General features: G+C 49.2%; 1 protein-coding gene across 2 annotated transcripts; it reads left to right on the forward strand.

Moving 5' to 3' along the window:
• The first annotated feature begins 236 nt into the window (after positions 1 to 236).
• On the forward strand, positions 237 to 19574 carry KLHDC10 (kelch domain containing 10). Of its 2 annotated transcripts, XM_054399681.1 has the most exons (11): positions 237 to 348; positions 3638 to 3643; positions 5306 to 5356; positions 11744 to 11965; positions 12687 to 12841; positions 14826 to 14974; positions 15182 to 15266; positions 15943 to 16009; positions 17134 to 17181; positions 17715 to 17854; positions 19205 to 19574. In XM_054399681.1, exons 1-11 carry the CDS (start codon positions 237 to 239, stop codon positions 19412 to 19414), a joined length of 1245 nt encoding a protein of 414 aa, XP_054255656.1. In that variant the 3' UTR covers positions 19415 to 19574. The 2 variants fall into 2 exon arrangements, with proteins under 2 accessions (XP_054255656.1, XP_054255655.1); XM_054399680.1 differs by lacking the exons at positions 3638 to 3643; positions 5306 to 5356.

Raw genomic sequence — 19574 nt, forward strand, 5'->3', positions numbered from 1 at the left:
CGCTTTCGGTGCTCTATTACTCCTGCCTTCCTCCGCAGCGTGGCGCAGGCGCGGCGATCAATTTGGTCAGCCCTCACAGCAACGCCGCGGCCTTCCCACACCTGCCAAGAAGCCCGCGTTTTATAGGTGGCGGCCGAAGAAGCTCGCCGATGACTGGTTGATGGCTGGGAGGTGGAGGAAAGGGGCCTGTCGCTGTCTGTCGCCTGGACTCGCCCTAAGGAGGAACGGTCGGGGCCATGTCGGCGGCGGACGGTGCCCGGGAGAACATCAGGGAGGGCTCAGGTGGCTCGGCGGGTAGCGGTCTTCTCAACCGCTTTGTGCAGCTGCCGGCCAGGCCGCGCTCGGCGGGTGAGTGGCGGCCGGTTCCGAGAAGAGGTGGGAGGGGGTGACCCTATCCCCAAGGCTCCCGGGGTGTCGGGAAGCGGGACACCCCCATCCTTGCGGTCCTGAGGGGACGGACGCCCCGCGGTTAGAGGGATTGCTCCCAGACCCGCGATTCTGGAAAATTTTTAGAGAGGCGCTGGGATACCCCATGGACTCAGGAAGGGAAACTCACCCTGTCCCCAGGGCCCGGTGGTGGAGTGTGAGGTGGGCTGGGATGTGATCCCGGGATATGTGGGCTCACAGGTGCGGATGGAGACAGTTACTCCTTTCCAAACAATCTCAGGGAGTTGAAGGGGACCTACAGTTTTGGAAGTGCCGAGGGGATCACCCACAGTCGAAGCTGGGGGTCGTTCTCATCTCAGTGACACCGTGACCCTGGTGACCCACCCCTTCTCCAGTCCCAGCATATGCGATTTCTAGGGTGGGGGTTCCACAGTCCTGGAAGTGATGATCCTGGAATGGGGGAGGTTCACTTACCAGAGGGCCCTTGGAAGAGACATCAGCCCATTTATGTGCCCTGGGAATGGTGACTCTTCCTCTTTTCCACCTTCCTTTTAGCAGCATCTGGATGTGTGGGTCACCCCACTCCAAAAGCCCCAGGATGTTAGTGGAGGGAAGCCAGGATTAACTCACAACTTCAGGATTGGGGATTTCACTCCCATCCCAACAGTTCTGCAATACTGGGAGAGGCACCCATGGGTCTGTGATGGAGGGGTATTCCTGGTGGGTTTGATGTATCCCCTGCTCCTTATCCCCATAGCACTGCCTGCACTCAAGAGCCACACGATGCTGGGATTCTGTCACCCAGGATGCTGGTACCCGGGGCCCACGGCATCCTTTTCTACCCTGGCACCACCAGTCATATCCTCAGTGGGGGATGTGAAGCCCCTCACTACCCTGGTGGTAGAAGCCTGGTTTGGCATATCTGGAGCACCAGCAGCAACTGGGAACGGCCTTTCAGAGGAGGGTCTTGTTTCCATCTCTGTGAAACCTGTCATAATCTGAATGTGGAAGGCAGGGATCTGGAAGAACCATAGAATTGTTTTGGTTAGAAAAGACGATCATCAAGTCCAACCATTAAGCCAGCACTACCAGGTCACCACTAAACCATGTCCCTCAGCACCACATCTCCATAGCTTTAAAACCTCTTCAGGGATGGAGACTCCATCACTACCCTGAACAGCCTGTTCTAGGGCTTGACGACCCTTTGGGGGGAGAAATTGTTCCTCGTGTCCAGCCTGAAACTCCCCTGGTGCAACTTGAGGCCTGAAAGGCAAGGATCTGGATCTGGAAGGCAGGATGCTTTCAAGCCTCATGCAAGACTGCTGTGAATTTGCTGAGTGGCTCCACAGTTTCTATTTTTGGGCAAATTCTCAAACGTGTTTCCTTCCTGCTGTGATAAGGGCCTGTCATGGTAACATGAAAGCTGATTATCTTCGTGATCCTGAATTGTAGCCCTTGGCTTGAGCAACCTGGTAGCACATCCTCTTAATATGCTTGTAATGCTCCTGCTTGTGGCTATCCACCTGCAGAGGGGCAGATGTCCCCACAGTCCTTGGGGCAAACTACCCTCACTCAGATCAGCCTTAGCACTTAGTTGCAGCCTTAACAAACCCAAAGCTGATCACTGATATTGATGAAAAACTCCCTTTTGAGTTAATTGCTGGAGTTTTCTCCCCATTTGACACCTGTTAATGTCCTATTTTTAGAGCTCCAGCAGCAGCTCTTACATAACCATTGGGACAGAGAGGAATAATTTTTCCTTTCCTTCTGTTTCCTCCTGATAGGTTTATCTTCCTACCTCCCAGTTCCCTTTCTGCATTTCCAGGAGGCATTCCTTTTCTTCACCCAACACTGAATGCCCTGGACTCCTCTCATAAATCATTAATCCTGGTTTTGTAACTAATTACTGTCGTGAAAGCACACAAAGAACCTGTAGCACACTTTGGCACTGGATCTGTTTATCACCAGTGACCAGCAACTTTAGGGAGGTCCTCCTCTTTACTGTGCCCTAGGGATGCCACAGCTGGAGTCCTGGGTTCTGTTCTGGATTCCCCAGTTCAAGAGAGACAAGGAACAGCTGCATCCAGCAGAGGCTCCAAAGATGCTGAGGGTCTGGGAGCATCTCTGTGAGGAAGAAAGGCTGAGAGCCCTGGGGCTGTTGAGCCTGGAGAAGAGCAGCCTGAGAGGGGATCTGAGCAATGCTCAGCAAGAGCTAAAGGGTGGAGAGCAAGAGGATGTGGCCAGACTTGTCAGTGGTGCCCAGTGACAGGAAAAAGGGCAGTGGGCAGAAACTGGCACCTGGGAGGTTACATCTGGAGAAACTTACAGGCTTTGAGTGTGATGGAACCCTGGAGCAGGCTGCCCAGAGAGGGTGAGAAATCTTCTCTGAAGAGATTCCAAATCCCCCTGGACACTGTGATCCTGTTCAACCTGCTGCAAGTGCTCCTGCTTTACTGGGGGGATGGATTGGATGATCTCCAGAGGTCCCTTCCAACTCCCACCATGCTGGGATTCTGGGATACATCCCTTCCTGCTGTTTTGCTCCTGCTAAGCCATGTAGTGTGTTTGAAGTGGATCTGAGCTATCTCTTGGTTCAACACAAGAGCACACACGTTGATTTAGGTGCTGTTTTTGTCACATTCTCCTTTTCCACCTGCTTATGGAAAAGACTTTTACCTTCTGACACCTTTTCGTTCATTCTGGAGAATTGAATTTACAGGAATAAGTGATTCCAAGAGGTGAGCAGGCAGCTAGTGGGAGCAGATGGCAGGGCTGTGCTGCTCTGTTTGCTTTCTGAAGCAGAGTATTTCTATTGAGGGTTTCTCAACAGGGGCTTTTCTCAAGCTCAAAAAAACCCAGTTTCTTTGTGTATTTGCTGTCTTGTGATGGGCAAAGACTCTTCAAACATCTAAAATTGAATAAGGGAAAAGGAAGGGCTATTTTTAGGTGTTTGTAAGCTTTAGATGGATCAAAAATGTCAAATATAGGTGGTGTGTGGTTTGTTCCTCTTCTTGTTGGAAACCTTTGAGTCCACATTTAAATCTTTTCCATGTTTTCACAAGGGTTTAAGTGGGTAGAAACAATCTGGAAACCTAAATATATCTTTGCTTCTTGCATGTTCAGCTCTTGTCTTGAGCTATAATTTTCCCCATGTCCCACTCACATTAGAGTTTTTTTTGGTGTGTGGTGAAGTTCAGAGCTTCTCATCTGTATTTGAAACAACTACAACAGAATTTCAAATACCCTGAAGCCCTTTGTGTCACATCAGGGAGCAAGACTGAAGTGCCATCAGATCCCAGGTAGCATCTGCAGGGGTATTGCTAGCAGAAAGAGATGGGCTGATCCTGCTCTACACCATGCTGGTGGTGCTGAGTCTAGTTGTGGTCCTCACACGTCAAGAAAGATGTGGACAGATTGGAGAGGGTCTAAAGGTGATAGTCAAAGGGCTGGAGAACAGGGTTTATGAGGAGAGGATGAAAGAATCATAGAGTGGTGGGGGTTGGAAGGGACCTCTGGAGATCATCAGCCCCCTCCAAAGCAGGATCACCTAGGGCAGTTCTCCTTGAGGGAGTGGAGGCTTGGGGAGACCTCATCATGCTTTTCTGGATACAAAGAGGATGGAGGGTCTTTCTCCATCAGTCTGTGATCTTCAATCCTACTAATCCCAAGGAGGTACATGGAAAAGACAAGAGGAAATGGGTACAAGTTGCTCCAGGAAAGGTTTCATCTTGATCTAAGAAAGACTTTTTTATATTGAGAAAATTATGCACTGGGGCAACCTCTCCAGGGTCCCCGTCAGTGGAGGGTTTCAAGATGCAGCTGGAGAAGGTGCAATAATCTCATGTAGCTTCCCTTTCCCACAAGAAGTTGGACCAGGTAATTAGAGACATTAGAAGGAATTTCTTCACTGTGAGGGTAAAGCACTGGAAAAAATTGCCCAGAGAAGTTGTGGAGACTCCAACCCTGGAAGTATTCAGGACCAAGCTGGATGGAGCCTCGAGCAACCTAACTCTAGAAGGAGGTGTGCCTGCCCATCTGGCACTCGATGACCTTTAAGGTCCCTTCCATCCCAAACCCTTCTGTGATCTCTTGAGGTCCCTCCCAACCTGGGCTGTTCTCTGGTTCTCATTTTCCAGGATTCCTTTGTTTTCTTTCCACATGAAAAAACCCAACCACTCAACAATCCAAGGAATAGTCCATTTTAGTAGAGTAGAAACACCACAATCTACAATATATGAATTTCTGGGGCAAATCTTTCCTCTTTTGCTCTGATCTCACTTCTTTAGGCTTCAAATATTTGAAAGGCTCCTGACCGGTGACCTGCAGGTTGTTTGGCATCCTTGGCTGGATCCTCTGGCCTCTCCCAGCTGCTTTTGGCCCTGAGCAGAGACTTCACTCAGATGTTGTGGATCCTCATGTAGCTCCTTTCTCTCTTGGGTGTTTTCTGGCAGCCTGCCATGGAAAAGAGCTGCATGATCTGAGGCAGCTAAATGCAGCTGGATGAAGGAATGGGTTTTAAGCCTTGGTGCTGGCGACCTGTTCACATTCTGCTTACCCAGATGTTTGTAAGAGACTCCAATTACTCGAGTTACAAACTTATTTTGTCTGGCTGGCATGAAAAAGATGGAGCTTTGAAGACTGGAGTCAAAGTCAATATTGACTTGTCCTGTTATCTCTCCCAACAGCTAGCAGGGCTTTGGCTTCAGCCCTTGACGTAAATGTCCCTCAGAAGTCTTGCAGAAATCAGAAAGGAAGAGACTGAAACCTGCTTCTGGGGAAATAAGACCAATACCATCTTTAAAAAGCCTTAAGGAGCAGTAAAGAGGACGTGTGCTCACACCTTAGCTCATGAGGTTCAACAGGGGCAAGGTGCTGCACATGGATCTGGGCAAACTTTGGTATCAACACAGGGTGGGAGATGGAGAGCTGCAGGGCAGCCCTGTGGAGAAGGACTCGGGGCTGCTGGTGGGTGAAGTGCTGCACATGAACCAGCACTGTGTGCTCCCAAGCCAGAGCCACCCTGTCCTGGGCTGATGCCCAGCAGTTGGAGGGAGGGGATTCTGCCCCTCTGCTGTGCTCTGCTGAGACCCCACCTGCAGTGCTGGGGCCAGCTCTGGAGTCCTCAGCACAGCAGAGACATGGACCTGTTGGAGCAGGGCCAGAGGAGGCCACAGCAATGATGGGAGGGCTGGAAGCCCTCTGCTATGAGGCCAGGCTGAGAGAGTTGGGGTTGTTCGTGCTGGAGAAGGCTCCAGGGAGACCTTCTGGTGGCCTTTCAGGATTTAAAGGGGGTGAGAAGAAAGCTGGGGACAGACTGGTCCTGTTGTGACAGGACAAGGGGTGATGTTTTGAAACTAAAACAGGAAGATTTAGACTGGAGAGAAGGAAAATGTTCTTCACTGCGAGACACTGGAACCAGTTGCCCAGGAAAGTTGTGGATGCCCACTCCTGGAAGTGTTCCAAGCCAGGCTGATGAGGTTTTGAGCAACCTGGTCAAGTGGAAGATGTCCCTGCCCATGGCATGGGGGTTGGAAGTAGATGATCTTCTAAGCCAAACCATTCTATGATTTTGTGACTCCAGTGGCTATCATGACTAAAGTAGGTTGAGATAAAAGGGAGTTTATAAAAGGCAGTTGCTGGGGTTACTGTTCTGGGAGGTTTGATGCTACCCCTGGATATGAAGGAATGCTTTGGGTCGTGTGTGACTCAAGATCATAAAATCATAGAATCATTTTGGTTGGAAAATACCTTTAAGATCATAAAGTCCAACTGTTCACCCAGCACTGCCAGGTCACCACTAAACCATATCCCTCAGCACCACATCTACATAGCTTTTAAATCACTTCAGAGATGGGGACTCCACCACTGCCCTGGGCAGCCTGGTGTTTTGGGGAAGAAAGTGTTCCTTATGTCCAACCTAAACCTCCCCAACACAACTTGAGGCTGTTTCCTCTTGTCCTGTCACTTGTTCCTTGGATGAAGAGACCAACCCCCACCCAGCTCTAGCCTCCTTTCAGGAAGTTGTAGAGAGCCAGAAGGTCTCCCCTCAGCCTTCTTTTCTCTAGGCTGAACAACCCCAGTGCCCTCAGCCTCTCCTATAGGATAATAGAAATTGAGAATCATAAAAACAGAGAACTGTAGAAATAGTTCTCTATTTCTATTCCCAGAATCAGGAGCTGCTCATGGATTTACTTCATAGATTCACAGAATGGTTTGGGTTGGAAGGGACCTTAACCTGGTTCCAACCCCTCTGCCATGGGCAGGGACACCTTCCACTTAAACCAGAATGCTCAAGGCCTCATCCAACCTGTCCTTCAACACTTCCAGGGAGGGAACATCCACAACCTCTCTGAACAACCTGTTCCAGTGGCTCAGCACCCTCACTGTAAAGAACTTCTTCCTAATTTGATATTTTTCTGGCAGCATGTTTATGGTAAGAAAAGGGATGGTTTCAGGCAGGCTGTAAAACCAGCTTCATATTCAACTCCTGTATTGTTTATTTCTGTGGAATTAATTCATCTAATTTGACCATTCTCCCTTCTGTTTAACAAAAAGAAAGGCCATCTGGGCTGGCTTACCAACTCCCCAGCAGGTGTTCCCCTCTTGATGAAGTTCATCAGCAAGATCATGCCAGTGTTGTTTTTTTTTCTCTGCAATCATGAAAGGCTGGGGAATAGAATGGAAAGAAACCACCTTTGTTCTTCAGAACTTGTCTTTGCTTGAAGCACCTCTCACCTTACCTTTGCGCTGCCTGTCGTTCAGTGCAACCACTTGGGGCTTGGTAGTTGAATTTTCTTCTTCTGTATCTTTGTCACAGAGCTGCTGAAGAAGAGCAGAGAAGTCCCAAGAGACTAGAGTGGAGCTGTTGATCTATAGATCTATGCTATGGGTCTGGGCATGCTGGTTCCATTTCATCTGCTCTATAACTTCAAGTATCCTCTGATTCCAATCGATTTTTTTCTGTCCTTTTTTTGTTCTTCAGGCCTTCAGTAGTCTTCTGTAGCTGTCAAAGGACCAGAAATAGAATTTAATAAACTTTGAAGCTTATGTCAGAAAAGGAACAGTCTTTATGGACCAGCAGGTGCAGTTCAGCTCTGTCCTTCCCATAAGATGGACATTTTGAATTACAGTTTTGATAGACACCATTCAAGATGCTTTCTTCTTCAAAATAAAGAGATTTGTTATTTTTTTTTTTCCATGAACATCTCTGAGCCAGCAATGTGCCCTTGTGGCCAAGAAGGCAAATGGTCTCTGGGGGTGTGTGAAGAAGAGAGGGACCAGCAGGTTGAGAGAGGTTCTCCTCCCCCTCTACTCTCCCCTAATGAGGCCACATCTGGAAGAACTCGCTTCAGTTCTGAGTTCCCCAGGTCAAGAGAGACAGGAAACTACTGGAGAGAGTCTAGTGGAGGCTATGAAGAAGCTGAGGGAACTGGAGCATCTCTGTCAGGAGGAAAGGCTGAGAGCCCTGGGGCTGTTGAGCCTGGAGAAGAGCAGCCTGAGGGGATCTGATCAATGCTCAGCAAGAGCTAAAGGTTGGGGGGCACAAGGATGGACCCAGACTGTTGTCAGTGGTCCACAGTGACAGAAGAAGGGACAATGGGCATAAACTGGAACCCAGGAAGTTCCATCTGAACATCAGGAGAAAATTCTATGGTGTGAGGTTGGTGGAATGCTGGAGCAGCCTGCCCAGAGAGGTTGTGGAGAGTCTCTTAACTCCACACCTGGCCATTGGAATCCTGGCCAAGCTGCTATGGGTCCCCCTGCTTTAGTAGAGGAGGTGGGCTGGATGATCCCTAGAGGTCCCTTCCAACCCCCTGGGATTCTGTCTTCTTTTTCTCACCCTATTTTGTATTCAGAGTGTTTGGTGAGGTAGCAAACCTCACCAGTGTCTTGTACCTTGGTGCTGTGCTGGGTCACATGAGGACATTCAGCAGCAGGTATTCATGCCACCTCTTTGGTTACTCTCCACTTGTAGTAACATCTCTTGCAGGAGAGGAGTTCTCTTAGGAATCCATCTTAACAAAGTCAGTCTGGGCCACCTGAGCAGCTCCCTCTGAAGGGACTCAATGAATCACCAGAGAAAGGTGAATTTAACAGGGTGCTAGCAGGTCAGTGCAGAGCCAGCAGGGGAGCTTCTATCAGGTAGCCCAGTCCTAAAGTAGGACTTTCCTTAATTATGGCCCTATCATGATGTTCCAACTTCCTTCTGTTTGTGGAGCAGATGCAGGGAGGGGATTCTGCCCCTCTGCTCTGCTGAGACCCCACCTGCAGTGGTCTGGAGTCCTCAGCACAGGAGAGACATGGACCTGTTGGAGCAGGGCCAGAGGAGGCCACAGCAATGATGGGAGGGCTGGAAGCCCTCTGCTGTGAGGCCAGGCTGAGAGAGTTGGGGTTATTCAGCCTGGAGAAGAGAAGACTCCAGACTCCTTCTGGTGGTGTTTCACCACTTAAAGAGGCCAAGAAGAAAGCTGGGGACACAAATTTTATCAGGGCCTGTTGTGACAGGGCAAGGGGTGATGATTTGAAACTAAAAGGGGGAGATTTAGACTAAAGAGAAGGGTGAAATTTTTTAAGCTGAAGGTGGTAAGACCTTGTCCCAGGTTGCCCAGAGAGGTGGTAGATGCCCCCATCCTTGGAACCATTCCAGGTCAGGTTGTCTGGGACTCTGACCAATCTGCTCTGATTGCAGATGTCCCTGCAGGGCGGTTGGACCAGATGACCTTGAAAGATCCCTTCCAACCCAATTCATTCTGTGATTCAATGACCTCTTTCCCAGCAGTCTGCCTTGACTCCTTACAGCATGCTGCTATTTTCCATGTCCAGCATCAACAAGTTTGTAGTGGAGCTTGGTGATGGTACCTTGCTGTGCTTCACTTGGTGTTGGGTCAGTCTGTGATAGGTCCTCCTCTTGGGCAGGGGGGCTTTGCTAACTAGTGGAGGAAGTTAGCAAACCCTTGGGTGTTTCCATCTTCCTGCACCTTTTGAAGCTTGTAATAGGCTGGCTGTGGGTCACTGACACTGGAGGAAAACCAGATCCAAAGCTTGCCTGAAGAACGTCAGGAGGAGATGTGAATCATCTCCCAACACGTAATTAAACGGAGATGCAGCTCGTAGAGTTTGTCTGCTGAAGGAACTCATCTGAATTAACTCTTCAATAGGTTCAGCTCTTAGAGGTCTCTTCCTCAGCAGGATAGAACTTGAGGAATCTTTTTCCAAGGCTTTCTTCTGAAGTGACTTAACATCACTTCAAGTCTGAACAGAAGAGTTTGGTGACAGCTTAACTGAGTTTAACAGAGTTCAGTCTATTGGTACATAGTCATAGGTGACTCAAAAGATGTATTAGATAATTTCTTTTCCTCTTCTATGGGTAGATATCACAGAATCGTAGAATGGTTTGGGTTGGAAAGGACCTTTTAAGGTCATTTAGTCAGACCACCAAGATACCACAGAATCATCATGGTTGGAAAAGACCTCCAAGTTCACCAGGTCCAGCAATTATACCAGGTCCACCATTCCACCATATCCCTGAGCACCATATCTAGATGGCTTTTAAATGCACCCAGGGATGGGGATTCAACCACTTCCCTGAGCAGCCTGTTCCAGTCTTTGAGAACCCTCTTCTCTGAGCATCTGTGGCCAGGATCTGGTCCATTGAGATGAAGGTGCTAGTGAAAGGCAGAGATTAAAATCAGTAGCCTGGAAATGTGAAGCTCTTCAGGAATCTTCTGCTGGGGGTTTCTTTGGTTAGCTCTTTAGTTTCAACTGACTTGTCTTGAGGGAGTGATGGTTACAAACTAAAATGACACATCATAGTCTCCTAAAATGGATCCTCCTTCTGAAGATGAAGCTTAGAGTTACTCTTACCAAAACAATGCTCTGCTACATAGAAAAAAAATATTTTTTAACCCTTCCAGGTGTAGTCAGCTTGAAATGTTTTAGAGGCATCTACAATCAGCTCCTTTGTGCATGGACCTGAGCAAATCTTCTTTTCCTTTCATATTTCTTGTCAATTACACGGTCCTGCATCTCAATGGAGAACACCCACCTCTGGCACTGCACTTAGCTCTTGCTCTGCATTAAATCTGAGCAAGCTTAGAATCAGAATCACTTCTTGATCACCTCTGACTTCAGTTGCTCTTGACCAACAAGAACATTGCTGTTTAGAAGACCAATTTTAGATTGGTTGTCTTGTCTGTTCCATTTCAGGTCTGAGCTTGGATTGTCCTCCTTGCTTCTGGGGAAGAGGGTGGGTGGGCAGAGAGCTTACTCTTGGGAAGGGCTGCTTCTGCCAGTTGTCAGGCTGAAGCTGTAGCATCTCAGATGGGTTCCATGCTCTGCTCCCTCCCACTGCAAATGCCTTTAGCTATGATCAGTTTTTGCTTCTTGTATCAGACCTGCCTGGGACCATGCTTAGGAAGCCATGGGATGTCCAAGGTGGAAAGAGCCTTCTTGAGATACAATGTGCCAGGAGGAAAAGAGAATCATAAAATCACAGAACCATTTTGGTTGGAAAAGAGCTTTTAAGATCATTGAGTCCAACCATTAACTCAGCACTGTTGGGTCACCACTAAACCATGGCCCTCAGCACTGCATCTCCATGGCTTTGAGAGCCCTCCTGAGCTGAGGACTCCACCACAGCCCTGGGCAGCCTGTTCCAGAGTTTAGCAACCCTTTGGCTTGAGAAATTATTCCTAATGTCCAACCTAAACCTCCTCTGGCAGAACTTGAAGCCACTTCTCCTTATTCTGTCACTTGTTCCTTGGGAGAAGAGACCAACCCCCACCCAGCTCTAGCCCCTTTCAGGGAGTTGTAGAGACCCAGAAGGTCTCACCTCAGCCTCCTCTTCTCCAGGCTGGAACAACCTGATGCTGCACTTCACCAGACCTGTTCACCAGACCCTTCACCAACTTCATTGCCCTTCTCTGGACCTGCTCCAGCACCTCAATGTCCTTTTTACAGTGAGGGGCCCAAAACTGAACCCAGTACTCAAGGTGTGACCTCACCAGTGCCCAGTACAGGGGTTAATCCCTGCCCTGCTCTTGCTGGCCACACTGTTGCTGATGCTAGCCAGGATGCTGGTGGACTTCTTAGCCACCTGGGCACACACTGGCTCTTGCTCAGTCACTGTTGACCAGCACTCCCAGGTCCTTTTCCACCAGGCAGTTTTCATCCACTTCCCCCAGCCTGAAGCCTTCTTGGGGTTGTTTGTCAGCCAAGTGCTGATGTGCTTCCCTAGGGCTAAACACCATCAGCTCTCACTGGAGGACCACCACAGCATGTGTAGTCCCAACCCTTGGACACAAGCTCCTCAGCTGCCACTTGGCTGAGGTTCTTTTACCTTCTCCTTTTGCTGTAGGCCACAGATCTCCACCAGCAAGAAGTGGCCATCGTTGTGTGGCAGATAATGCCAACCTCTATGTGTTTGGAGGCTACAATCCTGACTACGATGAGTCTGGTGGGCCAGAGAATGAAGACTACCCACTTTTCAGAGAGCTCTGGAGGTACAACTTTGCTACAGGCACCTGGCATCAAATGGGCACTGAAGGCTACATGCCCAGGGAGCTAGCCTCCATGTCACGTACGTATGGAAATTCCAGCCCTTTGTGTCTACTCCTGAAGCTATTTGAATCAGTGTGCCTGGTGGAATCCAAAACTGGGCAAGAACTGGGGATTCTGCATCCTCTTTCCAGCTCTACTGCAAGTAGTCAGCTTGAGCAAACCTTGAGTTTGGTTTGGGTTTGTGTTTTTCTTTTCCTTTTTTGCTTGTGTTGAGGCATAGGGGAAAGAAAAATGTCAAGTGCAAGAGATGGTCTTCAGGTCTTTAGCTTGATAGTTGTAGGGCACCTGCTCTTGGAGCAGCTCAGCGCAAGCAAACATCTCAAAGCATCCCAAAATAGCTCTCTTTGTTCAAAAGCCATTTTTCAAAGCAGGCCTGTGGTTGCCATGGTTTTTAGCTTGAATTCTTTCAATTTTAGTGCACTTCAGAGAATAGATTCATAGAATGGTTTGGCTTGGAAGGGACCTTAAAGATCATCTAGTTCAAAGCCCCCCTGCCATGGGCCGGGACACCTTCCACTAGCCCAGGTTGCTCAAGGCCTCATCCAGCCTGGCCTTGAACTCCTCCAGGGAGGGGACATCCACCTAGAGGTGTGATTCTCAAGCCACAAAAACGCAGTGTGAGCCACAGGGTGTTTGAATAACACCGAGTACTCTCTGCCTGCTGTCTGCAGAGCAGAGTGGTTGGGTTCTTCTGCACCTCCCAGCAACGAGTTGTCTGTGCTCTGTCTCTTCCCTCCTAGTTGTGTTGCATGGGAACAACCTCCTGGTCTTCGGGGGCACCGGGATCCCTTTTGGGGAGAGCAACGGCAACGACGTCCACGTCTGCAACGTCAAGTACAAGAGATGGGCTCTGCTCAGCTGCAGGGGGAAGAAACCCAACCGGATCTACGGCCAGGTATGGAAGACAGGCTCTTGTCCCTTCTCCAGGCACTTGGAGCACGTGCTGGGTGTCACAGAAAAGAGGACAGACTGTGGAGAATGGTAGAATTGTCAGGGTTGGAAGGGACCTCAAGGATCATTCAGTTCCAACCCCCCTGCCATGGGCAGGGACACCTCACACTAGATCAGGTTGCTCACAGCAACATCCAGCCTGGCCTTAAAAACCTCCAGGGATGAGGCTTCTACCACCTCCCTGGGCAACCTGTTCCAGTGCCTCAGCACCCTCATGGTGAAGAATTTCTTCCTAACATCCAATCTGAATCTACCCACTTCTAGTTTTGTTCCATTCCTCCTGGTCCTGTCATTACCTCACACCCTAAAAAGTCCCTCCCCAGTTTTTTTGTAGTCCCCCTTAAGATACTGGAAGGGAGCCTCCTTGGAGCCTTCTCTTCTCCAGACTGAAGAGCCCCAAATCTCAATTTGTCTTGAGAGAGGTGCTCCAGCCCTCTGATCATCCTCGTGGCCCTTCTCTGGACACGTTCCAGCATGTCCATATCCTTCTTGTAGTAGGGGCTCCAGAACTGGACGCAGCACTCTAGCTAGGGTCTCACCAGAGTGGAGCAGAGGGGGAGAATCACTGCCCTTGACCTGCTGACTATGCTTCTGATGCAGCCAGGATGTGATTGGCTTTCTGGGCTGCAAGTGCACACTGCTGGCTCACGTTGAGCTTCTCATCCACCAGCACCCCCAAGTCCTTTCCTTCAGGGCTGCTTTCAACCCAGTCACTGCCCAACCAATATTGGTGCCTGAGATTGCCCTGACCCGGATGCAGGACCTTGCACTTTGTCCTGTTGAACTTCATGAGGCTGGCTTGGGTCCACCTCTCCAGCCTGTCAGGGTCCCTCTAGATGGCATCCTTTCCCTCCAGTGTGTCTGCTGCACCAGGTCTCCTCTGCTGGTAACTGGAGTTGTGTGTGTGTGTATAAATGTGAGGCAAAACAGATGGGGTCGGTACTGGGACCAGTGCTGTTCAGCATCTTTGGACAGCAGAGTGGAGTACACCCTCAGCACGTTTGCAGATGACACCAAGCTGTATGGTGTGGTTGACAGACTGGAGGGATGGCATCCAGAGGGACTTGGACAGGCCAGAGAGATGGGCCCACACCAACCTCCTGAAGTTCAGCAAGGCCAAGTTCAAGGTCAGGGCAATCCCAGGCACAAATATAGTCTGTGTGAGGAGTGGCAGCCTTGAGGAGGAGGATTTGGGAGTGTCAGTTGATGAAAAACTCAACATGAACTTGCAGTCCAGAAGGCCAGTTGTGTCTTTGACTTCAGCAAAGGAAGTGTGACCAGCAGGGCAAGGGAGGTGATTCTCCCCCTCTGCTCTGCTCTCATGAGACACCACATGGAATACTGTGTCCAGTTCTAGGGCCCCCAACACAAGGACATCAAGCTGTTGGAGGAAGTCCGGAAGAGGTCTGCAAAAGAGATCAGAGGGCTGGAGCACTTCCCCTATGGGGACAGGCTGAGAGAGTTGGGTCTGTTCAGCCCAGAGAAGAAAAGGCTCCTGGGAGACCTTCCAGAAGAGGGCCTACAAGACACCAGTGATGAGACACTAGAACAGGCTGCCCGGGGAGGTTGTGGATTCCTCCTCCTGGAGGTGTTGAAGGCCAGGTTGGATGAGGCTTTGAGCAACATGGTCTGGTGGAAGGTTTCTCTGTCCATGGCAGGGAGGCTGGAACTAAATGATCTTTAGGACCCCCTCCAACCCAAACCATTGTATGATTCTATGACTTGATGATGTTAAAGGCCTTTTCCAACCCAAGTGATTCTATGATCCTTTGTGTCTTGTTTGCCCTTCATACTTCTCCCTGGTGCATCATCTTGCAAGTTGTAAGCAGAACTTTCCAAGTCTTGCTTTGGGAGGGCAGGAACTTTCTCTCTTGCAGACACTGATGTCACACCTCCTTTCCAGCTGGTTTCTCTCTCTTGCCTCCCAGGCCATGGCCATCATCAATGGTTGTCTCTACGTCTTTGGAGGAACGACTGGTTACATTTACAGTACCGACCTGCACAAGCTAGACCTCAACACCAGAGAGTGGATCCAGCTGAAACCAAACAACATGTCCTGTGACATGCCAGAGGAGAGGTGAGAAGCTGGGCAGTCCCAGAGAGCTTTTGCACTGGGGAGTCACCACCTTTCCTGGGGGTGAGAAGCTGAGAGGGCACAGATAGGACACTCTTAGAGCAGTCGTTGTAAACCATGGGAATTTGGTAGTGTTTTCCAAAAGAATTGTGTTGACAGTCCCTTGAACTAATTTCTTGTGCTGCTAAATGTCCTTCTTGGCATTTTCAGGTACAGACATGAAATCGCTCACGATGGTCAACGGATTTATATCTTGGGAGGTGGAACTTCCTGGACAGCTTATTCCTTAGATAAGGTAAAGTAATCAGAAACTGTGAGTGCTTGCTTGGGCAGGGGGTTTTCTGCAGTGAGGCATAACCAGCATGGTCTCTTCATCTGGCCTGGAGAGCTTAGTAAAGAAATAGACAACCAGAAGCAAATCATTCTCCTCTTTCTGTGAAACACACCCTGGCAACTTAGAGATGAGGATGAATCTGCTACACAGTGACCAGTGATCTGGATCTGTTGGAGATGACCTTGGATCTGTTGGAGAGGGTCCAGACGAGGGGTTGGTCTCTTCTCCCAAGGAACAAGTGACAGGACATGAGGAAAGGGCTCCAAGATAGCCCAGGGGAGGTTTAGGCTGGATGTTAGAAGAAACTTCTTCACTGAAAGGGTTCTCAAACACTGGAACAGGCTCCTCAGGGAGGTTTAAAAATGGCAGAGATGTTGTGAAGGACATGGCTTAGCACCAGATTCCGTAGGTAGAGAATGGTTGGACTTGATGATCTTAAAGGTCTTTTCCAGCCTAAGTGATTCTGTGATTGTAAGCTCATACACTCTGAAGGTGGTAGCATACCTGATTAGTCACTGGCTGAGAGGAGCTATATTTGTTTTCACACTCATAGATAAAGGTTATTTCTCTTGGCTCCCAGGGTCTGAGTCTATAACTGTGTCATGGTGGAATTAATGGCTCCTCTTTCTCCCTTCAGATCCATGCCTACAACCTGGAAACCAACACCTGGGAGGAAATTGCTACAAAACCTCACGAAAAAGTTGGTGAGTCTGGAATTCCCTCTGTCTTCCCTTCTCAACCAGAGAGTGGCCAAGAAGCTTGAGGATGGCACTTTCCTGGCAAGCTGAGTCATAACCTGGAGAAGGCTCTGTGGAGACCTTATAGTGGCCTTCCAGTACCTGAAGGGAGCTACAGTAGAGCTGGGGAGGGACTTTTCACAAGGGCTTCAAGTGTTAGGCCAAGAAGGAATAGCCTGAAGCTTGAGGAGGGCAGATACAGACTGGATATTAGAAAGAAATTCTTTACAGTGAGGGTGGTGAGACACTGGAACAGGTTGCCCAAGGAGGCTGTGGATGCCCCTTCCCTGGAGGTATTCAGAGCCAGATTGGATGAGGCCTTGACCAACCTGGTCTAGTGGAAGATATCCTTGCTCATGGCAGGGGGATCGGAACTAGAGGATCTTTAAGGTCCCTTCCAACCCAAACTATTCTATGAACCTTGTTTTACCATATGTGACTTGATATTGGCATCAGGGTCTGCTTGTTCAGAGCTTTCACAGCAAGGTCTAACCCATCTGAAACATGGTTAGCAGTCTGGCTTCTCACCCTCCTTAGGTGGGAAAGGTGAGAGTGGCTGCTTCTCCTCCCAGGAGAAGATAGATATCATCTCGGTGAGGCTCTGTAACAGGTTGCCCAGAGAGGTTGTGGATACCCCCTCCTTGGAGGTGTTCAAGGCCAGTTTAGATGAGGTCTGGAGCAACCAATTCTAGTTGAGAGACTTGCCTGCCCATGGCAGGGAGGTTGGAGCAGATGCTAAGCCACTCTCTGTCTCTGTGATCTCTGCTCCCTCTGAAGGGCCAACGTGCTGGTCTGGTTAGTGGCAGAGATTTCCCTGAAACCTTGGAGGTCCTTGGCTGCTGCTTTTCACCACGGGTGAGAGGTGGAGTCTGGGGGGAATGAGGTTCCAGCACATTTCTTCCTTTCCTGGAGAGCAAATAAGGAGTCAAACCTGAGGCCAGATGGTTGCTAAGTCAGAGATGTGATACCAGAAGCCCCTTAGAAATGAAACAAGTGACTCCTGGCCATGATGATACATTGAGATATAACCACCAATTGCCCAAGCACTTCAAAGCAACTCTAGTTGGTAACTTGTTCTTCCTTCTCCTCAGGCTTCCCAGCAGCCAGAAGATGCCATAGTTGCGTCCAGATCAAAAATGGTAAGACCTGCCTTCTGAAAATTGGTGTGTTCCACACAACCTAGCAGTGCCAAGCCCATCCTTCCAGCCTGGGACCTGCTGGCCTCCAAAATGTCTGAGAGAACTGCAGGGCACATGTGTCTTTCCCATTAACAGGCTTTAAGCTGTCCAGTTGGCACCACACTGCATGGGGGATTTTGCTGCTATAAGCAAATGAGGAAGGGACTGCACAGGACTGTTCCTTGCTGGAATTCTGCAGGATTTAGGTCACACATAAACCTCCTTTGGAATTGTGGCCACTTCAGTGATAGAAACCATGAGTTCTAACCATAACTCTCCATGACAGTCTGCAACTTCTGTGATTCTCCAAGTGTCCTCCCCAAGTACAAGCCATGTGCTGTCACCAGTTTGGGAGGTGCTGAGAGCTTGTGTTGAGGTGCATTACCTGTTGATCCTGAAGCTGTCCTGCAGGGGTGATTGTTGACTCCAGTCACTGCAGGTTGCTGGGTGAAGGGTGGCTGATCCTGTAAGCACCATTGTTTCTTCTCTTGCAGATGTCTTTGTCTGTGGGGGCTATAATGGAGAGGTGATTCTGGGAGACATTTGGAAGCTGAACCTCCAAACCTTCCAGTGGGTCAAGCTCCCAGCTCTCATGCCAGAACCAGCCTATTTCCACTGTGCTGCAGTCACACCAGTAAGTGACTCATTTCTTTCCTACCCAGCTGAAGCTCAACTCATTTGTCCAAGCACTCTGACATCTATGTGGGCTGTAAATAGAACCAAACCTACCTTAGCAAGCAGGTCATCTCCATTGGAGGCAGCATCTTTAGAGGGGAAACTGAGGGCTGGTCTGAGGTCACTGCATTGTCTCCTTGTATTCCTGCTGCTGTGGAGAGTGGTGATGGTCAGGATGTTCTGCTCTCTAAAAGCAACAAAGCTAAGTTTAGCTTTTAAACTGCATCAACTCTCCAAGGAGTGACTCCATGAGTGAGGAGCAGTTCCTCTTTGGAAAGCACTTCTCATGGGAAGGTTGCTATTGCTGGAACTTCTTACCCTATCTGGAAGCTGTGGTTGATGAGCAGCAAGCATCAAGAAAAGCATTTCTCTGTGGCTTCAACCTCCTTCACCTGATGGTGGCCTTAGGTTGGCATGTGAGGGCTCAGATGATTTGGTTTGAAGAGCAGGTGTCCCCAGGTATCATCAGGCCAGGTTGGAAGAGACTGAGCAGCCTGGCCTAGTGAAAGCTGTCCCTGCTCATGGCAGGGGGTTGGAACCAGATGATCTCTAAGGTCCCTTCCAACCCAAAACATTCTAGGATTTTAGAGGTTGTTATGAATTCAACTCTTTCTGGGAAACCTTAGGCTTGATAAAGGTGTTTCCTCAGGTGGTGCCTGGACAGCACAAATGCCCCCCCCCCTCTTTTTTTTTTTTTTTAAATCCTGTATATTAAAAAAAAAAAAAAAAATCACAAACGAAGCCAGCAGCTGAGCTTGTCATAGAATCCCAGAATTGTTTTGGTTGGAAAAGACCTCTGAGATCATTGAGCCCCAACTGTTGCCCCACCTCTCTTTCTTCATGTCATCCCTGGAGCTGGGTTTGCTGAGCCAGCAGAAGAGATGTTTTTGTATGGTGAGGCTTTAGTATTAAAAAAAAAAAAAAAAAAAAAAAGACCTTATTTTAGCTGAAGCCTAAGTGTGGTTATAGATTGGTTTAGTAACACTTTGCCCCACTCCTAGAATTTGATTTTTTGGGGTAGAATACAAAGCAAAGCACTCTGAGCTGTGGATATGAGCTTTAGGGAGTCTTTCTTTCAGTAGTGATTCCTTCCCCTAGTTACAAGAGGAGGTCAGGGTGATGACTCTGTGACACATTTAGCAGCACCTAAAGGTGTGTGAGATGGATCTCACCATGATGAGCCAGCTGGGAAGCTGGAGTCCAATGCAGCTTTTCCTGTGGAGCTGTAGTTGCTCCTCAGCACTGTCTGCTGGGCCAGTTTGAGCTGTGCTCCCTCCTAACTCCCCTCTCCTGCTTTGTCCCTACCTAGGCTGGCTGCATGTACGTTCACGGAGGGGTGGTCAACATCCACGAAAACAAACGGACTGGCTCACTCTTCAAAATGTGGCTGGTAGTCCCCAGCCTACTGGAACTGTCGTGGGAGAAGCTTCTGGAATATTTCCCTCACCTAGCAACCCTCTCCAGATCTCAGCTTTTGCACCTTGGACTGACGCAGGGACTTGTGGAGCGACTAAAATGAGACCATCTTCATCTCACCGCTTCTGTCCAAGACGTGCTACATTCAAGAAGCCCCCTTCCTCCTGCCCACCTTCCCTTATTTATGGATACCATGGATGATCTTGCTAAGGAAGATCACAGAAGATGGAGGAACTTGCTCCACGCCTTACTCAGCAAATACA

The sequence above is a fragment of the Indicator indicator genome, chromosome 3 (assembly GCF_027791375.1).
Source record: "Indicator indicator isolate 239-I01 chromosome 3, UM_Iind_1.1, whole genome shotgun sequence".
Taxonomy (NCBI): Eukaryota; Metazoa; Chordata; class Aves; order Piciformes; family Indicatoridae; genus Indicator; species Indicator indicator.

Bases quoted from the DNA above. Each gene is read 5' to 3' on its own strand.
- KLHDC10 (XM_054399681.1), top strand. From the start codon at position 237: ATGTCGGCGGCGGACGGTGCCCGGGAGAACATCAGGGAGGGCTCAGGT. The intron at 12,842-14,825 runs GTATGGAAGACA...CTTGCCTCCCAG, and splicing joins CCAACCGGATCTACGGCCAG to GCCATGGCCATCATCAATGG. The intron at 17,855-19,204 runs GTAAGTGACTCA...GTCCCTACCTAG, and splicing joins ACTGTGCTGCAGTCACACCA to GCTGGCTGCATGTACGTTCA.